The following is a 17,403-nucleotide window of genomic DNA, read 5'->3' as shown; positions in this document are numbered from 1 at the left end:
CACCTCCTCAGGGCTTATTGCTCTTCTGAAAGTCTCTCACAGCAGAGAAAGGCTTTCAGCCCCTAATACAAATTTAATTTATTTCTTCTAAACCTGCCATCCAGCAGTATCTCCCCCCAGGCCCACGGGTAGGTATGCTGTGTTTTCCCAAGGGATGAACTTTTCTAAGCAGATTAGGAGTGATTATTTTCCTGTGAAGCCGCCTGGCCACGGCTGTCATGCTGACCCCAAATGCCGTGCAGCTGAGGCAGACACCTTGGACACCGCTCTGTCTCCACTCCTGGAGCACCGTCCATCCCCCGGGGGAGCAGAGCTGTGGTGGGTACCAGCCCAGCCCCGAGGAGCTCCTGGGACAGCCCAGGCCGTCACCTGTGGAGCCCTTTGCTCGCTCAATGTCCTGCTCCAGAGCATCTTCCGAGACAAGGGGTGCCGAGCGTGGCCCCACATCTGGCCGGGCTGTTCCCATGTTCCTCTGTGCTCTGGAAATCATAGGCCAGCGTCCCAAAGGGATGCAAATTACAAAAATACAGCCTGGCGGGCACCACGTGAATTACCGCCCATTAGCGGTGGTTTTCCCGATCTCTCCTTTTATAGCTCTTTGTTCTGCTGTGTCAAAACAGATTTGTTTATAGGGTTTCAGCGATGATGTTTCTCTGCAAAAATGCTTTTCCTCTACTTGGGGATTGGTTCCCTTCCATGGTCAGTAACATCATCACTTGGCACGGAGTCGCTGGAGTTCAGCTCAAGCTCTGCTCCACGGGGCAGTGCAGGAGCTTCAGTGCAGCCGCTGCTTGATCCCCGCTCCTGCAGGAGCTCAGGGCACAAGGAATGACTTGGACCTGATGGAAAATGATGTTATTGGGGTAAACGGAGCCTTACGGCCACACGCAGCTTTTGTCACTGCTCCATTCTCCCGTGTCCCTGGTGGGGCTGAGGGCTGCGTTGCCACTGAACAGGCAATTTCCAAGCATGGCATTACAGGGAGAGACCTTGAAATTGGAGAGGAAAATTCTGGAGAGCGAGTCTGGGGAGGAAACACCTGCTCCAGGGTAAGGGACACGGGCTCAGATGAAATCATGCCCTGCTGGAGCTGCTGTTCACTGTTCCCCTGGCAGTGCTCCTGTTCACTCAGACAGCTGAGGAGATCAGCCCAGCCCCTTTGTTAGCATAAATCAGCATCTCCTGCCTGGCCTCCACATTACTTTTGGCCCAATTTCTCCAGAAGAGAAGCTGGAGCTCGGTACAGCCTCTCCAGCAGCACAGCTCTGGGGAGCAGATGTTTACCACGAGCAACTGCTGGAGCTGCTTTTCCTCTTCCCTTCCCACAATCACATTGGGGTCCCTATTTTACCCGACTTTATACAGGAAAAAAATAATTGCTGCTAATTTTTTTGATTCTACTCACTTTGGGCAGCTCCTTGGGAATTTGTAAGTAAAGAACCAAAGGAAGGAGAGCGTGGAGCACACCCAGCCACATCCAGCTGTGTCCTGGCTGCTGCTGCATAGGGGATCTGTGCTGAGGGTTCTGCAGAGCCCCACCGTGCTCGCTGCAGCCCCCAGGGCACGGTCACACCTGAATGTTTTACTGTGTGCTGTGGATAATGACAGCTGAGGAGCAGATAAGGTCAGAGAAGCCCAAAATTTGATTATAATGGCTTGATCCCTGCCTCCCTCTCTGCAGGGTAACTGACAGCCTTATCCTGTTATCCCTCTGTATTAGAGGGACTTGATGTTTTCCAGCTCTTCGGTGCTGGTCTGTATCTCTTGACCCTTTGAATAATTGCCTTGAAATGCCAGTGCTGGTTTATTTTCTTTTTATGTTTTACTGGAAGCAGGGAAATGGCTGTGGAATGGTGCCATCACCACCTGATTTCTATCTCAGTTGCGTTGGAGTTAATAGGGGATGAGCCAGCTCGGTGGTGACAGCATTGCTGAGGTGTTTTTCCAAGAAGAAATGGCTCTGCAGGGCAGCAGCAGGAGCCATGCAGACAGAGGTGTGCCAGTCTGGCCAGGGAGAAAGTGGTGCCCATGGCTCTCAGCTACTGCCTGGCAGTGCCCCCAGCACCCTGCTCCCATCTGACATCCTGGACTGAACATGGATCTCCCTCCCAATCTTGCCCCTCCCAACACGCCTGGCTGTCTGATGGGGACAAACTGGGCTTGCCACAAAGCTCTGTGACTGGGCTTTCAGTGCTTTTCACAGGGCTTTTTGTCCGGCCCTTCTGCCAGACAGCGTTTTGTCCCAGCTGGCTGAAGCATGGGCTGGTTCCCGGCCTGCTCTGGGTGACACCCAAAGGGTCTGGTTTCCTGCAGCAGCCAAGTGCTGGTGGATTTGGGGCAGTTAGTGCAGGTAACAGGTCCTGGGTGTGCCTGAAACTGAGCCAGGCCCTGCTGGAAGTGGCCCTGCTGCCCACCCTGACCTGGGTGGCCCCTGAGATTGGTGAGTGCCGTGACTGAAGCCCTGTGAACTGGGCCACCTGGCCTGGCAGCCTGGCAGCCCCTCTCCCAGCCCTCAGGAGGCAGCAGGACAGCAAAGCCTCTGTGCTGTGTTTGCCAATTCACCTGTGGGTGTTTTCTGCTGGCCCCGGAGGAGCTCCCAGTCTGTTCCTCGCTCCCCCCAAGCCTGGAGCGCAGCTCAGGGCAGAGTCCAGGCCTGCTCTGCTGTGGGAAGGGAGGCTTCACAGCCAGGTGAGCGTTTCCCCTTCACAGCTGCTGCCTGCAGGCACCGGAACTTTTGTAGAACCACAGAATCACTGAATGGTTTGGCTTGGAAGGGATCTTCAAGCTCCAAATCCCTGACAGACCTTCTGCTATCCCAGGTTGTTTCAAGCCCCATCCTACCCGGCCTTGGACACTTCCAGGGATGGGGCAGCCACAGCTGCTCTGGATACCGTGTGCCAGGGCCTCACCACCCTCACAGGGAGGAATTTCTTCCCCATATCCCACCAAATCCTGCCCTGTGGCAGTGGGAAGCCATTCCCCCTAATCTCATCAATCCATCAGTCCCTCAGTCTCTCCCCAGGTCTCTTGGAGCTCCTTCAGGCGCTGGAAGGAGCTCTAAGCTCTCCCTGGAGCTTCTCTTCAGGCTGGACACCCTCAGCGGTGTCAAGAGCTGAGGGGCTCCATTCCCCTGAGCATCCCCGTGCCTTCCTCTGGGGGGATCTCGGAGCCGCCGGGGCCGGGCCGTGCTGGCCGCGCCCCCGCCCGCTGCCCGCGCCCCCCGCCCCGCAGGCACCGCCTCGCCCCGCCGCCCGCTCCCCCTTTGTGCGGCAGCCCCGCTCCGCGCTCCGCCTCCGCTCCCCCGGCACCGCCCGGCGCCGCGGGGCCAGCCCGGCCCTGCCCGGCTCTGCCCAGCTCAGGTGGGGTCCGGCCGGCGAGGGGTCTCGGGGGATACGGTGGGGAGGAAGGGGAGGGAAGGGGTGGCTGGGGGGTCTCGGGGTCCGGCCCCGCAGCGCCGGCGGCTCGGGGGTTGCCGCGGTCGGGGGTCCGTGGCCCCCGGTACCGGGGTGGCGGTACCGTGCCCACAGCCCGCTCGCCGCGGGGAGGGCGGCCGGGAACCTCGGCCCCGCTGGCCCCGGGGCAATCGCCCCTGCGCCCCCCACCCGCCCGCATCCCGGTCCCGGCGGCTGCCATGGCAACGCCGGGTATCGCGGTTTCCCTATCCCACCGTTGCCTGGTTACCAGCCCCCGTGCAGGGGAGGATGCCCCGGCGGACCCCGCCCGAGACCACCGCGGGTAGACCCGGAGCACGCCCGGTGCTCCCGGCTGGCAGGGCTGTGAGGAGCGGGGGGATCCGGGAGCGGGGGATTCCCTCTCTCGCAGCCCTTGGCAGCGCTCTGGCTCCTGTTGTTCAATATTGTAGTAACACCGTGCGTAAACAGCCAAGAGCCTCATCCCGGGAAGGCGTACGGAGGAAGGGAAGAGCATGTCTCTCAGGGTGTGTAATTAATGCTTCCAAAGAAACGGATTTTGGAGTCCATGTGGTGGAACTTGGATCTTGCAGGGATATTTCTGTGGGAGGGAAAGTGACAGGTGGTTTGTGTGGATGTGAATAAGCAGCGTGAAGGAGCAGCCTCTCGGGGAAAGCCGTGTGTGGATTAGAATGGAGCACCCATTTTGACAAGCCCACAGTGCTCCAAGATGCTGCTGGGTCCTGCTGGGATTTTCAGTCTTGCTGGGGGTTTTGCTCCCAGTTTGAAACAAAGACAAACCCGGAGAATCCCTGCTCATGCACAACTGGACCGTGGTTCCAAGGTGGAGTGAGGTGGAGAGCTGCCAGCACCAAGTGCCATGGCTGCCAAGCTGGGCCACCTGTTAGAGCGTTTGGGACCAGCTGGAGAATACCCTGTGCCTGCAAGGTGTGAGTCTGCCTGCGCCTCACGGCTCACGCTCACCTGGAAATTGTATCTGCTTTGTCTCAACGTACCCATTCAGGTAAAACATGGTGGGGAGCCACGGCTTTGCCAGGTGTGGAGGACACTCCCTGGCACAGCAAGCCAGCAGCTCTGTGCCCAGCTGTCCCCCGTGTTTGCCTTTCAGGCTGTCTGTGTGTTTGCAAGGTGTAAAGAGGCTGCAGAGCTCTGCAGCTGTTGCATTCCCGAGCATGGAGAAGGCACCGCAGGCACTGCCGGCATGGAGGTGTCCTCTCCTGGCCTCTCCTGTCCCACCTGGGGGGCTGTGCCAGCTGCCCATCACTCTGTGTGTGGGGCAGTGTAGGTGGGGACAGCAGCCGTGCTGCTGGGGACTGCTGTGTGCCTCGTGCTCGCAGCTGATGGTGACAGCGGAGGAGAGAAGGGAGAAAATGTCCGCTGTGATGTGTGGCGGAGCGTGGCAGTGCTGTGGTACCCAGCACACACGGGAGCCTCCAACAGCTTGTGGCACGCTGCTCTGCCGGGGTGTTCTGGTGCTCTGGGGTGCTCTCACCACCAGGATCCTCCAGGTTACCTCTCCTGTGTCTCACCTGTGGGATTCCCATGGCTGATGCCCGTGCAGAGCCCGGGTTCATTCAGCTGGTGTGCGGCCAAACGAGGGTGTGGCGGGAGGATGGGACGGTCCAGGCAGGTGCACGGTCAGGTTTACGGCACCTGGTTATCTGTTAATTAAATAAGGAGGGATCAGGAGCAGCAGACTCCTGGTGGGAGGTGGTGGTGATGTTTACTGCCTGCTCGAGCCCAGGGCTGGGTTCCCTGGCCAGGCAGCAGGGTTTGCACTGGAGGTTTGCCTCAGCGAAGGATTGGCCTGGCTGCCTCATTGGGGTGTCATTGGGGGGCTGGGGACTGTGCTGAGCCACACATGGCCAGGCAGTCTTGGCTGAGGTTCCTTGATGGTTTAGGGTCAGTTCCATGAGGCTGGAAGAAGCCCTGCAGGAGGCAAGTGGGATTCTGGGGTACAGGTGGGGGATGGTGTGCTCAGAGACACCCCAAACCAGCAAAAGAGACAATTAGACCGTAGTAAAGCCAGGTTTGTGTCTCCCATCCAGTCAGGCTCTGAATCAGCACCGGATTTGGGAAGGGCCGTCCATACCGGAATGGCGAGGGCTGGAAATCTCCTCTCTCATTTGGAAGCAGGAGGCACAACAACAGGCACATTAATAGCCAGATTGATGCTGACGTGAAATGGCAGAAGAGCACATCTATGCAGAGCTGGAAATGTCCATTCACACATGCACGCTCTTAAACGCCCCGGGCAAAGGAGCGCTGCTGTCACGGTCTGGGGGGCTTTGCACAGAAACCAGAGATTTTAACTAGGTCTGATCTTCGGGAGATGCCCTGAGGACTCCTGACGGAAGGCGGAGGCTGCCCGGAATTGCGCTGTGATGGCTGAGACTTGACAGGGCAGACCTATGCAAAACAATGGGAAGGAAAAGGGGATTTGGAGATCCAACAGCGTTACAAATTCACCTGCCTCGCTCTGGCAGGATTTGCCATGCTGCAAGAGAGCGGAGCCAGGCAGGAGAGACTGGGTCTGTCTGCCCGGATTTGCCTGCCCCTCTCCCTAGCCAGGGCTCCATGCACGCACACACGCCAAGGCAACGGCGTGGGAATGGCGAGGAGGGATGATCCAGGAGGAAGAGGCTGAGGAGGAGCTGCGGCTGTGCTCTGCGTGGAGGGAATGCTGGCTGTGCGCGTGGCAGGGCGGCGGCGGGAGGTGAATCATCCGGCCGGCTCGTGTGGGTGGCGGGTGGCTCCCAGCTCCTGGTGCCAGGGTGGCCCTGCCACTGTCACTCTTGCTGGTGTCACCACTGGCTGTGCTGGGCAGGGGGAACAGACCCTCACCGTGGGGCAGGTCCAGCTCTGGCTGCCTCTGGCAGCTCTGGGTTAGTCCCTGAACCCGCTCTCATCCACGTCCTGCCAGAAAACAGCAAACTCCGTGTACTTCCTCACTCTGTGTCGCTGCTTCCTCCTCCCGAGCCTCTCAGATTCCTGCTGCCTCCTACCACCGGCTCTTCTGTGGAGATAGGGATGGGGGGGAAATGTCTGGTTTCCCTCATAAGGCAGCAGGCTGAGCTGGCATGAGCGGGAAGGGGAGTTCTGGCCTCCACTGCTCCACTCCTGTGCTGCTCTGACTTTCTCCATGTTTAGCCAGATCTCGCTGTTTTAACAGGAAACCCCAACATTTTGGTTCAAGTCACAGGCATTGCCACTGCCCGTGGTGTCCAGGGTGGTGACTCCAAACTTTGTGTCACCGATGCAGAGAAAACAGGGGGAGATTTGGGCTGTGGGATGTGGCAGCTGCTGGATTTCCTCTCCTTTCCTGTGCCAAGGCACAGCTGGATTCAGCAGGAGGGAAGGCAGGAGCAGGGAGAACGGCAAACCCTCAGCAGTGCTCGCTCTTCTCACTTTATTTCAGCTTCAGGAAGAAGTGGGTGGGCCAACTTGGAGCAACCCAAAAAACCTGTGGCTCTTTGCAAGGCATATGCTTCCTTGGAGGAGAGCTGGGCTCGTTTGCACTGCAGAACGCCGTGTTTGCCTTTGGAGCAGGGACACTGCCAATCCTGGCGGTTCACTCGTGCAGAGATAAGTTCGAGCGCGCGGAAGTGTGTGAATTCTAGGAATTGAGATAGAAAAACAAAGAACATATGTGTGCTGCGTGCTTGGCTCGGCCCAGCAGCGAACTCTGCCGCGCTACGTGCGAGAAGCCAAACGCTGTGCGAAGGGTTGGAGGCGGCGTGTGTGGCTGGGCAGGGCCCAGTGCCACGTGGAGGGGGCTCGGGGCAGGGAATAATGTCAAATTCCCTGAGCGTGCTCTTCAGGGAATACTCCAATAGTGGGCAAATAGCAGCAAAACAGCAAAAATCTGATTGGTGATTTGCTTGAGAAATACAGGAGCCGATTGATATTGATCATGGCTTGAGAGCGTGAGCTGTGTCACAGCCCTTGTGGGCACACAGAGCCCTCAGGGGTAAAATGACTGACTTTGCAGCCTTGGCGGTGAAAAGATAAAGAATGTGAGAGAAGGACTCGTGCAGCTCGAAGTGACTTTGTCACCAGCTGTGGCTTCTTTGTGTGTGTTTCTAAGACCTGGTAATTACCCCAAAATCTGCGTCTCAGCAAACGAGGGGGTTGGTCTGGGCGCGCTCTGGTGCAGCCCTGCGCTGCACAATGGCACAGCAGCTGCAGCAGAGGGGGGTGAAACCCTCCAGTGCTCGGATAAACACATCGCCTGCGGAATGGCAAATCGTGGAAGGGGAGGGAAGGATGGGAGTTATCGTGGGATATTACCGCAGGCCTAGGGTACATCACCGTGTCCCGCAGCCGTAGGGAGGAGGAGGAGAGAAGATCCAGCAGGCAGGAATTGTGCAGCAAGATTGATTTATTTAATTATTTTACAAACTCTTTTACAGACTTTTTCTTCATAGTCTAATTGGACAAAGGACCAGCCACCCCTTGGGGGTGATTGGCTAAAATCCTAAAACATCCATTGTCAAAATATTTTCCTACTGTACCATAAACAAGACTTTTCAAGGTTGCAGGTGGCTTGGTTGTTTACATACTCTGCTACTTCTTCTGTGTGAGAGAAAAGTCTCTCATGGATTTAGAAAATAGCAAGAAAATCCTTGCTAGCAGCATTTTTGTATCTACAGTGGGATGCCGCTTGTTGTGATGAACAAGGCGGTTTCTGGAATGTTGGTGAGGCCGGGGCTGCCTCCTCTGTCGGTGCAGTGGGAACTGGCTCCCAAGGGCAGCACTGGGAAAGGCCACGGAGCCAAGCGCTGCTGGGGCCAGCACCTGTGGGCATTGCCGAGCCTGCTCCACGCGTGCCGATCCTGGGAGCATCGAGCACGCACTGGGAGAAGGGGCCGCGGCAGGGGCGGGGGGACCTCGGTGTCTCGGGAGCCGGCCCGGGGGCAGCTGAGCTGCCTCCCCCGTGGCTGGCAGCGGCCGTGGGCTGGGAATCAGGTCAGGCTCTGGAGGGGCTGAATAGCGGCACGCCGGGATCTGCATCCGTCAGCGAGCTGAATTCCTGCTGTGTCGAGGGCCCCTTCCTTATCGGCACTAATCCAGCGCAGCAGCTGCAGCAGCTCTGTAGCACTCGGCGCTATCGGAGCCGCGCAGGGCTCCCGATAACCCCCCCTTCCTCTCCCGGGCCAGCAGCGAGCTCTCTGCGTGCCCCCGGCCATGTATGGCCACCCAGGCCGGCGCCGGGGCACGGGGAGGCTGCCTGGCACGGCTGACACCAACAGGCAGAGGCCCCGGGGCAGCGCGGGGAAGCTGCGGGGACGGGGAGGCAGCAGCCAGCCTGCCACCCCCGCCCTCGGAGCAAGCCGCATCAGCCAAGCCCTCTCCTCGTGGCACGAGGTGCCCCCCGCACGCAGCCAGCAGACGATCGGTCTGCAGTGCCCTGTGCCAGCTGGCAGCACATGGAGCAGCTCCCCCCTGTCCCCTGGGAGCTGGAGAGGGGGTGCTGGCAGCAGGTTGTGGGCACCAGTGGCAGAGCAAGCGGTGCCGGGTCGCTCCCAGCAGCGAAGGTGCCCATCCCAAATGCAAATGGGGACATGTCCCCGCTGCCCGAGCTGGCAGGGAGCGTCACAGCCCGGCCACAGCGTCCTTACACCGGGCAGAAATGTCCGAGCTCCGGCCGGGTGTTCCCAGTGAAGGGACAGGGCCAGGCTCCACTGGGAGGGGACACCGAGGTTATTTATGGTCTCTCCTTGCTGCTGCAGGGAGCCCGGAGGGCAAGTGTGTCTTTGAGCTCACGTCCCACCAGGGCCACTGGCCTCATTGCGGGGGTGTAATTGCTATGCTAATTGGGACAAATCATCAGCAGGGGCCGGGCTGGGGGCTGATGGCCGGATGGTGTTCCGTGCCGAGCCGTGCCGTGCTGAGAGGAGCCCTGGGATGCTCTAAACCAATCAAGTTTTAAGTGCAGATGTGGAAAGAGCAAACTAAAATTGTTCTTCTTGCCTCTTCTTCCGTGGTGTCTCTTAAATCTTCTTGAGAAAGTTTTTAATTGAAACGCACCACATTGAAAAAATAATAATCCCAAGTGCGAGTGGAGTCTGTCCCAGTTTAGGAGGCTGGAAATATTCAGCAAACTGGTTAAGTTATGCCAATTTCTCCCAAAGACAGAGGGATTTAGGCTTGGGTGTTTTAGCAAACGAGGGTAACTGTAAATCCAGCCTCTTTTTTTTTTTTTTTTTTTTTTTTTGTCTGTGGAGGTTTAGGTTGAATATCAGGGAAAGGTTCTTCCCCCAGAGGGTGCTGGGCACTGCCCAGGCTCCCCAGGGAGTGGGCACGGCTCCGAGACTGCCAGAGCTCCAGGAGTGTTTGGACAGCGCTGCCAGGGTGCCCAGGGTGGGGTTGTTGGGGTGCTGTCCCCGTTGCCTGCAGAGCAAACTTGAGACTGCCCTGAGATTTATGCCAAGTGGAGATAGTCGAAAATACATCACAGAACCCCACAAAAAAAAGTCTGGCTGGCTGCTCAAACCCTTCCCCTCCTACCTTTGAACTGCTGGGCTACCAGGTAACCTGGGTGTTTCCTAGGACCAGCCTGGCTCCTTCTCCCATAGCATGGGCTGGCCCTGCCTGCCCACACAGCTGGCCATGGGTTGTCTGTAGTTCCCTCCCTGAGGCATCTGGGTGCTGACACCCTCTTCTCCCCTCTCTCACAGCAGCCATGGAGGCAGCACTCATCTTCCTGTGCTCCCTGCTGGTGCCAGCGGCCGTGGCAGACGGTAGGTGCCCGGTGCTTCCCACACACAGCTCGGGAAAAGGCTGGGGGACCCTGGGGGACGGCCTCCACACGGATCCAAGGGGGCTGGAGCTGGATGTGGGGCAACAGCCATGGGAGCCCAGAGCCCCAGGGTTTGTGGGGAGCCACCAGGGCTCAGCCAGGGGCTCACTCACCTCACACCCCCTTGTCTGCTCATTTCCAGTGGCCACCCAGGAGAAGGAGGAGGAGGATCCCTTTAACTACGGTGAGTGAGCATGCCAGGGCGAGCAAAGGAGCCACCCCCTTCCCTGAACCCAGCAGGAATGAGCCCTGTGTCTCCCCTTCCCAGATTACCAGAGCCTGAGGATCGGGGGGCTGGTGTTTGCCGTGGTCCTGTTCACCGTGGGCATTCTCCTCATACTCAGTAAGTTTGGGATGTGGTGGATGCTGGGCTGGCAGACAGGGACAGCAGGGGCTCTTCTTATGGTGGGGGGCGCTGGGAAAGGCCACATCCCATTCCCCCTTTGGCCATGCTCACGGAGTTTCTCTCCCGTTGCAGGCAGGAGGTGCAGGTGCAGTTTCAAGCAGAAGCCCAGGTGAGTGGGGGCAGCCTGGTGGGGAACATCTCCTTTGGAAAGTCCCTCTGCTCCGCTCCTCCCGGGCTCCCTCCCGCAGCTGGCAGAGTGGTTGCACTCTCTGAGTGTCCCTTTGGGGCTCTGCCTGCTCCCTGCCTGGCATCCCACCACGCTGCTGGGCATCCCATGTTGGGATGGGGCACAGATGCCAGCTGCCCTCACCGTGCTCCTCTCCTTGCAGGGCTCCAGGGGACGAGGAGGCTCAGGCGGAGAACCTGATCACCTCGAACGGTAAGGTCACTGTCCTGCGGTCCCTGTGCCACTGCCCCGTGCCACAGCCCCCTCCCAGTGCTGGGCAGGCACCACAAACCTCTCTGCTCTTCCCTCTGCAGCGACGGCGGCACAGAAAGCAGAGAACTGAGCAGGAGCCATGCAGTGAGTGCCAGACCAGGCTGGGTGGGGGCATCGGGATGGGAGGGACAGCTGGGGACACGTACGGGGTGACTGCGGGGCACTGAGCAGCTCTGCATCCCTGGGATGGGGGTGAGCACTGATGGGATCCACAGCAAGGAAACTCACAGTGCTGGCGAGGTCCTGAGCGTCCACAGGCAGGCCAGTAGGAAAAGGAAGCATCTGTCTGGATTTTCCCTTGTGTTGCACTTCCTTTTCTTGTGCTCCTCCAGCTCAGAGTGGTTTTGGCTTTAGGATGTTCAGAGAGCTGAGTGTGAGTCCCTCGGGGCATCTCACTCTGAGCTCCCCCACCTCCTGGCCCGTGCCCTGGTTTGGAGAGGGGGAAGGCTGGAGCCCGTGCTGGCTGGGGTGCTGCTGGGGTACAACCCCTGTGTGGGGAAAGCCTGACCCACTGCTCTGCTCCCCACGCAGACCCAGAGACCCGAGGACAGACGCTCGGAGCGCAGATGCCCGCGGCCTGCGAGGAAACTGAAACCCCAGCAGCAGGTCCCTCTCAGGAGACGCGGAGCTGCCGTGTCTGTGTCCCCCTCTGTGCTCCAGCACCGGTTCTCTGTTTCCTAACCCGACTAAACTCTGCTCACCGTCCTCGCTGCCTCCCGTGGTGTGTAATGTTGCTGTGAGATGATCATTACCTCTAGGGCTAGTTGTTGCTGATGTTGTAATCGTGACTTTCTCTTCACCTTTCTCGTGCTGTGCGTGTGATTCGGGCTCTGTAGGACTGGCAGGCGCTGCCCTTTGGGCTGCCCTCCAAGCCTGGGAACAGGGAATGTGGGCTGCGGGGCAGGGACCCCCGTTCCCTGCCCAGTGCCAGCAGCACAGCCCCACTGGCTTTGGGCAGGGCTTGGGGGCCTGCAGTGCTCTGGGGACCTGCCCAGCCATTTCAGGGCCACCTGTCCCCATTTCAGCAATAACCCCTGCACGCCCCAGCCTAAAAACAGCCATGGTGTGGGGTGAGTCAGGCAGGGACAACCCATGGCTCAGCCCTCCTTGCTGGGGTCACTGGGGTGCTGGATTCAAGGCTGAAGGGAGCTCTCCTGCCTCTCCTGCTTGGCACTCCCTAGTTCTGTCCCTGGTTAAACCTGTGGGACGCTGCTCTAAGTGTGAGACAAGGCCGTGGTGGCAGAGAAGCGCGTGAGGTCCCCAGCACGGTGACACTGTGGAGGAGGGCGGCAGCACAGCGGTGACCCCGCTAACCAGCACAAACCAGCTCCTGCCCGCAAGCCAGAGCTGGGTGGGTGACACAGTCTGAGGGCTAAAGAGAAGCAGAGATCCTGTCCGTGCTTGTCTCCGGCAGGGAAGGGGCAGCAGCATTTCCTCCTGGTGCTCCCTGGCCCTCCTAACGCTTTGTCGCTCCCTGTGCCACCCATGTCAGTGCTGTGTGTTGTCCCGTGGTGGTTCCGTGTCACCCCTGGTGCGAGCTGTCCCTTCTCCCCACAGAGCAGCAGCAAGTGGCACTGAGCGATTCTCGGGGCTTTTGCACACCTGAGCTTGCACTGTGACAGCATGCTGAGCCCAGAGGCCATCGTCACCCTGTGTCCTCTCATGGGTCAGAGGCAAGCCTGTGATTTTTGGCCCTTCCTCAAAGGCTTGGGCAGGCAAAAGCTTGGCTGGGGCTGGGGACTGCCAGCTCGGATGGGGGCAGGAGTGGGGGTCCCCAGGGCTGCACTGAAACACCTCAGGGTGCCATCCCCACCCTGGGAAGGGGGTCTTGTCCTCCAGGATGGCTTTGAGAGGGGTTTCTGCTGTGTCCATCCCACTGTGGTGGCCCTGCTGCCAGCGTGGGCTGTATCCCAGTGTGCTTGGCATCACTTGGTGGCACCGGGAAGCTCTGTCCCGTCTGTGCCCGGCAGAGGGACCGTGTCTCTCATGTTGTGTCCCTTCCCTCCATCCTGGCTGTCGCAGAGAGCTCCCGGGCAGAGCAGACCCCCGGCCCGGCCCCCGCGTGTCACGGTGTGTGTCCCGTCGGAGTGCCCGTGCTGTCCGTAGTGTGCCGTCGGTGTAACCACGAAACAAAGAGCTCCCTGTGGTGTGTGAAATGGCCAAACCCTGACTGTTGTAAAATAAACTGAGCTATTGTGTCTCCTTTTAAATAGGCGAGTGTGCTGCTGTGCTGGAGAGCTGGTGTGTTCTGTGCTGTGACCTAAGGGGAAAGGAATAAAATATCGTTTCTATCGGTGCCTGCCTGCGTTGTCTCGAGGGTCGTGGCGTTCCTAGGGCAGCCTGGCAGCTTCCCACGCCGTCCCATTGTGGCCTGGCTGGGGCCAGGGGAGCAGGGGCAGCGCCCTGGGCAGCACAGCCGGGCTTTGTGCCGGCCGAGCCCCCTCCTGCTCCCTTCTGCAGCTCACCAAGGGCCAGAGCCCGTGGGAAGGGAGCGCGGGGGCGCGGCCACGGACACTTTTGTCCCTCGGCTTTTGGGAGCCGCTGTGTCGGGCTGCTGGCGCGCCGGTCCGGCGGATGCTGAGCGCTGCCAGGGCACCGTGACAGCAGTGACAGCAGTGCCACTGAGACGGCCCCACGCAGCACCCTCCTGGGGCTTGGCTGCACCCCATGGCCCCGGAGCCGGGCTGCCGCGGGCTCCGGGTGCCTGCGCTCCTCAGCCCCGCCAAGGGGAGCGTCCCTCGGGGCCGGCTCTCCCCCGGCCTCCCCGGCGTTAATCGGCTTGGGCGCGTGACTGCCGCTCGCTGATGGCGAGATTAGAGCAAACTGGATTGCACAGCCCTCCTGGCGTCTGGCCCCGCCGGGCCCGGGGCTGGCACTGCCCGGAGAGGGGCGCAGCATCCCGGTGCCCACTGCCGGCAGGGATGCGCCACGGACATCGCCGTGCCGGGGTGCTGCCGGGCCCCGGGATGGCTCGGTGCTGGCACGGAGGCTGCTGACCCGGCCGAGGGACACCCTCGGTGCCAGGCTGGGAGGACGGGGCGTGCTGGCCGCTCCTCTCCAGGAAAAGGCAGTCACAGCCTGTATCTGAGCCCATCCCTCTGCTCGTCACCGCCGCAGGAGGTGAAGCCCGGCAGGGCTGACAATGGGAAGGGGAGGGCGGGCTGGGACAAGGACACGCAGCTTGGGGTGCCCAGCCCTCCGCACCGGCTGGCACGGTGGGTGCTGCCCCTGCCCTTCCCTCCCCTCGCTCTTTCCTAAAGGCGGGCGGGAGCCCTGTGCCTCCCCTCGTGACTGCGATAAACATTACACCGAGGCCATTAATGTTTAATGAGGTTTGTCTCCCAATTAATGCGCGTTCCCGTGGGTGCCCACTCGCAGAGCGAGGCGCCCGCCGGACGACACGCCGAGGCCATGGGTGACGGTAAGGACAGACATATCTCCACGCGAGGAGAAGGGCTGGTCCCTCCCACCACGGGGGAAGCTCTCGATGAGGATTTGGGGTGGGGAGACGTGGGGATGGATCCTCAGAGCTCCACAGCCCTGTGGCACATCGGTGCCAGCTGGTGTTTGGCTTCTTGGGGTGATTTCTCCTTCCAAGCCGCTCCCAGCAGGGGGATGCGCAGTCAGGTAAGGTGGCTGACACAGTGATGAGCTTGCTGGCGTGGAGGGGGGTTGTTGGGGTGCATCTGGTGTGAGGTGTGAGCCTGAGGGGTTGTTGAGCCCTGTGCACTGCGGGAGCAGAGCCATGGATGGAGTCCTGCAGGCAGTGGCACTGCCCGAGGGCAGTGCAGCCGGCTCCCTGGCTGCAGCTTCACCTGGAGCTCAAAGGCTCCCGACCATCCTGCAAATGCAGCCTGCAACTGCATCTCGTGAATTTGCCATGGACATTAAAGCCCCTGGGGTGGGACCCTGGAGTTTCCTGGCTCAGCTGCGTGCCAAGGAAGTCACAGCTCTCTCACTTGCAGTCCTCATTCCTGGTCTCTCCCGCCTCCACATTGAGGATGTGGCTCTCACTGGAGTTTCTCCTCTTTTCCAGAGCAAGTGCCCGAGCAGGGTGCGGACAGGTTCAGCTACGGTGAGTGTGCCCCGGGCAGCCTGGGGGCTGCGGGCAGGGGTCGGGCAGCCCCCTGCCACTCTGCCACGGGCTCTGCGCTGCGGGCTCAGCCCCACGCTCGGGCTGGCCTGACACCTCCTGGCTCTCCTCCTCCTCAGACTATGACACCATCCGCAACGGGGGGCTGATCTTCGCCGTCGTGGCTTTTGTGATCGGGCTCCTCATTATCCTCAGTAAGTGCCTGGGTGGGCTGGACACCCTTGGGCTCCGCTCCCTGCTCCGCTCAGCCCCCTGCTCTGGCCGGGAGGGGGCTGGGGGAAACCAACCCCGCCCCACAGCACCAGGGGTGGGCACAGCCTGCCCCCGGGGCTGCCTGGGAACTTTCCATCCAGGCACGCTCCCAGCGGAGATCGAGTTGGGAGGGAGACCACGTAAATATTTAGTGTTTCCCTGCCAGTGCCAAGGCTTCAGAGGGAATGTCACTCATTAAAAATAGCAGAGAAAACTCTGACATTTCCAGAGAGAGGAACCAGCGTTCCCAGAGCCCTCGGACCTCAGCAGCTCCCAAAGTGACACAGTGCTGAGTGTGCAGGGCACCCTGTGACCCTGCCTGGGTGTTCTGGCACTGCTCCGTACTGGCACCGCTCCGTGTGGGGTGGCCGTGGTGTCACAGCTGCTGCAAGGATGGCTCCCACTAATTTTAGGGAGAAAACCATGAAAACCAGCAGCATATGCACTCGTGGGACAGCTTGAGCAGAAGCCTGTGGCTGGGCAGTGCCAGGGCTGCAGGGGGGGTGTGATGGGGCTGGGGGAGGCTCAGCCTCAGTCGCTCCTCTCGCCCCCAGGCCAGCGGTTCCACTGCGGAGGGAGGAAGAAGAGGAGGTGGGTATTGCGCTGTTTTCAGGCAGCCTCGTCTCTCCTGCCTGTTCCAGTCCTGCCAGCTGGCAGGGCCGCGGTTCAGCCCGTGTTCCCCTCTCTCTCAGCCACGTTGCCCAGTGTAACAGTTCTCCCCTTGCTTTTTGCTCCACAGACAAGGGAACGAGGAAGAGCTGTAGGTGCAGGTAGGAGGCTCCAGCTCCCTGTGCTGGGCAGCGATGCTTTGGGGTACTCGTGCTTCAAGGGAAGTACTTCTGGGGGGCTTTTCCCGGGAGGAGAGGGGCTGGGATATGCTGGCCATGTCACCTTCCCTCTCTCCGCTTTCAGAGCTGCAGTGCCGCCATGGAAGCAGAGCTCCAGCCGAAGTCCAGGAGACCTGGCCAGTGGCCACCCCTCACCCCGCTCCAGTGGATCCATTACCCCGCAAGGCCAGACCGCAAATTACCCTCGTGCTTCCCCCTCTCTTAGACCCAGCAAGAGTTTCTTGGCTAATAAAGTTCAAGCTCTGAGAGGTTAAGCTCTGTGCCTGAGGCGTTTGAATCGCCCACTTTCCTGGGCCAGCGCCAATCACTTTTCTGCCCTGCAGGCGTCTTCCACCACAGACCCAGCAAAGGTCCCCGCTGGCTCCTCCGCAGCCCGAGGCACGGAGCAGCCAGCCGCCTCCGCCCTGGGTTTACTCCTGGGTTTTCTCCCAGCTGCAGGTCCTGGATCCTGCGGCACTTGCCTTTCCCTTAGGATGCCGAGGCAGGGGCTGGCAGCACTGTGGGGCTGTTTGTGTGCTCGTGTCTGGCTAGGATGGGGTTAATTCTGTCCCTCGCAGCCCTCGCGGTGCTGGGCTTTGTGTTGGGAGCTGGGAAGGTGTTGGTAACACTCCAGTTCTGGCTCCTGCCCCTCCTGCTGCAGGGGACACGGCCAGGACAGCCCCAAACTGACCAAAGGGACGTTCCAGACCAGGTGACACCGGCTCAGGTACAGAAGAAAAGGGAAAGGAGGAGAAAGGGGGGTGTTCGTACGTCACAACATTTGCCTTGCAGAGCAATCCTGACTTCCCGGAGAGGGGCTGGACATCGCCTGTGGATGGGAAGTGGAGAATTTCAGTCTTCTGGGTTTCTTTTTTTTCCCTTTTCTTGTGTTCACGCTCCCTCTGCTTTCACTTTATAAACTGCCTTTATCTTGACCCACGCGTTTGGGTGATTTTCCCTCTTTTTAATCCCTCCCTGCCCTGCTGGGGAGGGGAGCGGTGGAGCAGCTCAGTGAGCAACTGGTGTCCAGCCAAGGTCAACCCAGCACAGCACCACGGAGCGTGATTCAGGCGTCCTTTTCGGTCGGGAACAGGGCTGGGATAAAGCACAGAGCTCTGTGTGAGCTCTCGGTCTCTCTCAGCTACGGATTCAG

The 17,403-nt window shown here is 60.0% G+C and overlaps 2 protein-coding genes across 4 annotated transcripts; both read left to right on the top strand.

Moving 5' to 3' along the window:
- The first annotated feature begins 3,279 nt into the window (after window positions 1–3,279).
- FXYD6 (FXYD domain containing ion transport regulator 6) lies at window positions 3,280–13,369 on the top strand. Of its 2 annotated transcripts, none has more exons than XM_039564967.1 (8): window positions 3,280–3,359; window positions 10,115–10,174; window positions 10,376–10,417; window positions 10,502–10,576; window positions 10,712–10,748; window positions 10,969–11,018; window positions 11,120–11,162; window positions 11,610–13,369. In XM_039564967.1, exons 2-7 carry the CDS (start codon window positions 10,117–10,119, stop codon window positions 11,146–11,148), a joined length of 291 nt encoding a protein of 96 aa, XP_039420901.1. In that variant the 5' UTR covers window positions 3,280–3,359; window positions 10,115–10,116; the 3' UTR covers window positions 11,149–11,162; window positions 11,610–13,369. The 2 variants fall into 2 exon arrangements, with proteins under 2 accessions (XP_039420901.1, XP_039420900.1); XM_039564966.1 differs by having other exon boundaries at window positions 10,112–10,174.
- Window positions 13,370–13,461: 92 nt separating this feature from the next.
- Window positions 13,462–16,525, top strand: FXYD2 (FXYD domain containing ion transport regulator 2). Of its 2 annotated transcripts, none has more exons than XM_039564968.1 (6): window positions 13,462–14,293; window positions 15,115–15,153; window positions 15,291–15,365; window positions 15,978–16,014; window positions 16,163–16,193; window positions 16,336–16,525. In XM_039564968.1, exons 1-5 carry the CDS (start codon window positions 14,221–14,223, stop codon window positions 16,185–16,187), a joined length of 249 nt encoding a protein of 82 aa, XP_039420902.1. In that variant the 5' UTR covers window positions 13,462–14,220; the 3' UTR covers window positions 16,188–16,193; window positions 16,336–16,525. The 2 variants fall into 2 exon arrangements, with proteins under 2 accessions (XP_039420902.1, XP_010402094.1); XM_010403792.3 differs by lacking the exon at window positions 13,462–14,293 and adding an exon at window positions 14,326–14,499.
- Window positions 16,526–17,403: the final 878 nt, after the last annotated feature.

Source organism: Corvus cornix, chromosome 24 (genome assembly GCF_000738735.6).
Source record: "Corvus cornix cornix isolate S_Up_H32 chromosome 24, ASM73873v5, whole genome shotgun sequence".
NCBI lineage: Eukaryota > Metazoa > Chordata > Aves > Passeriformes > Corvidae > Corvus > Corvus cornix.
This window is presented reverse-complemented; position numbering and strand designations above follow the sequence as displayed.

What these genes read in the sequence shown, in the direction of transcription:
- FXYD6 (XM_039564967.1), top strand. Translation starts at nt 10,117, where the DNA reads ATGGAGGCAGCACTCATCTTCCTGTGCTCCCTGCTGGTGCCAGCGGCC. An exon ending in GGAGGATCCCTTTAACTACG is followed by an intron (nt 10,418 to 10,501) that starts GTGAGTGAGCAT and finishes TCCCCTTCCCAG; the next exon opens with ATTACCAGAGCCTGAGGATC. An exon ending in AGTTTCAAGCAGAAGCCCAG is followed by an intron (nt 10,749 to 10,968) that starts GTGAGTGGGGGC and finishes CTCTCCTTGCAG; the next exon opens with GGCTCCAGGGGACGAGGAGG.
- FXYD2 (XM_010403792.3), top strand. Translation starts at nt 14,406, where the DNA reads ATGAGGTTTGTCTCCCAATTAATGCGCGTTCCCGTGGGTGCCCACTCG. An exon ending in TGCGGACAGGTTCAGCTACG is followed by an intron (nt 15,154 to 15,290) that starts GTGAGTGTGCCC and finishes CCTCCTCCTCAG; the next exon opens with ACTATGACACCATCCGCAAC. An exon ending in CGGGCTCCTCATTATCCTCA is followed by an intron (nt 15,366 to 15,977) that starts GTAAGTGCCTGG and finishes TCTCGCCCCCAG; the next exon opens with GCCAGCGGTTCCACTGCGGA.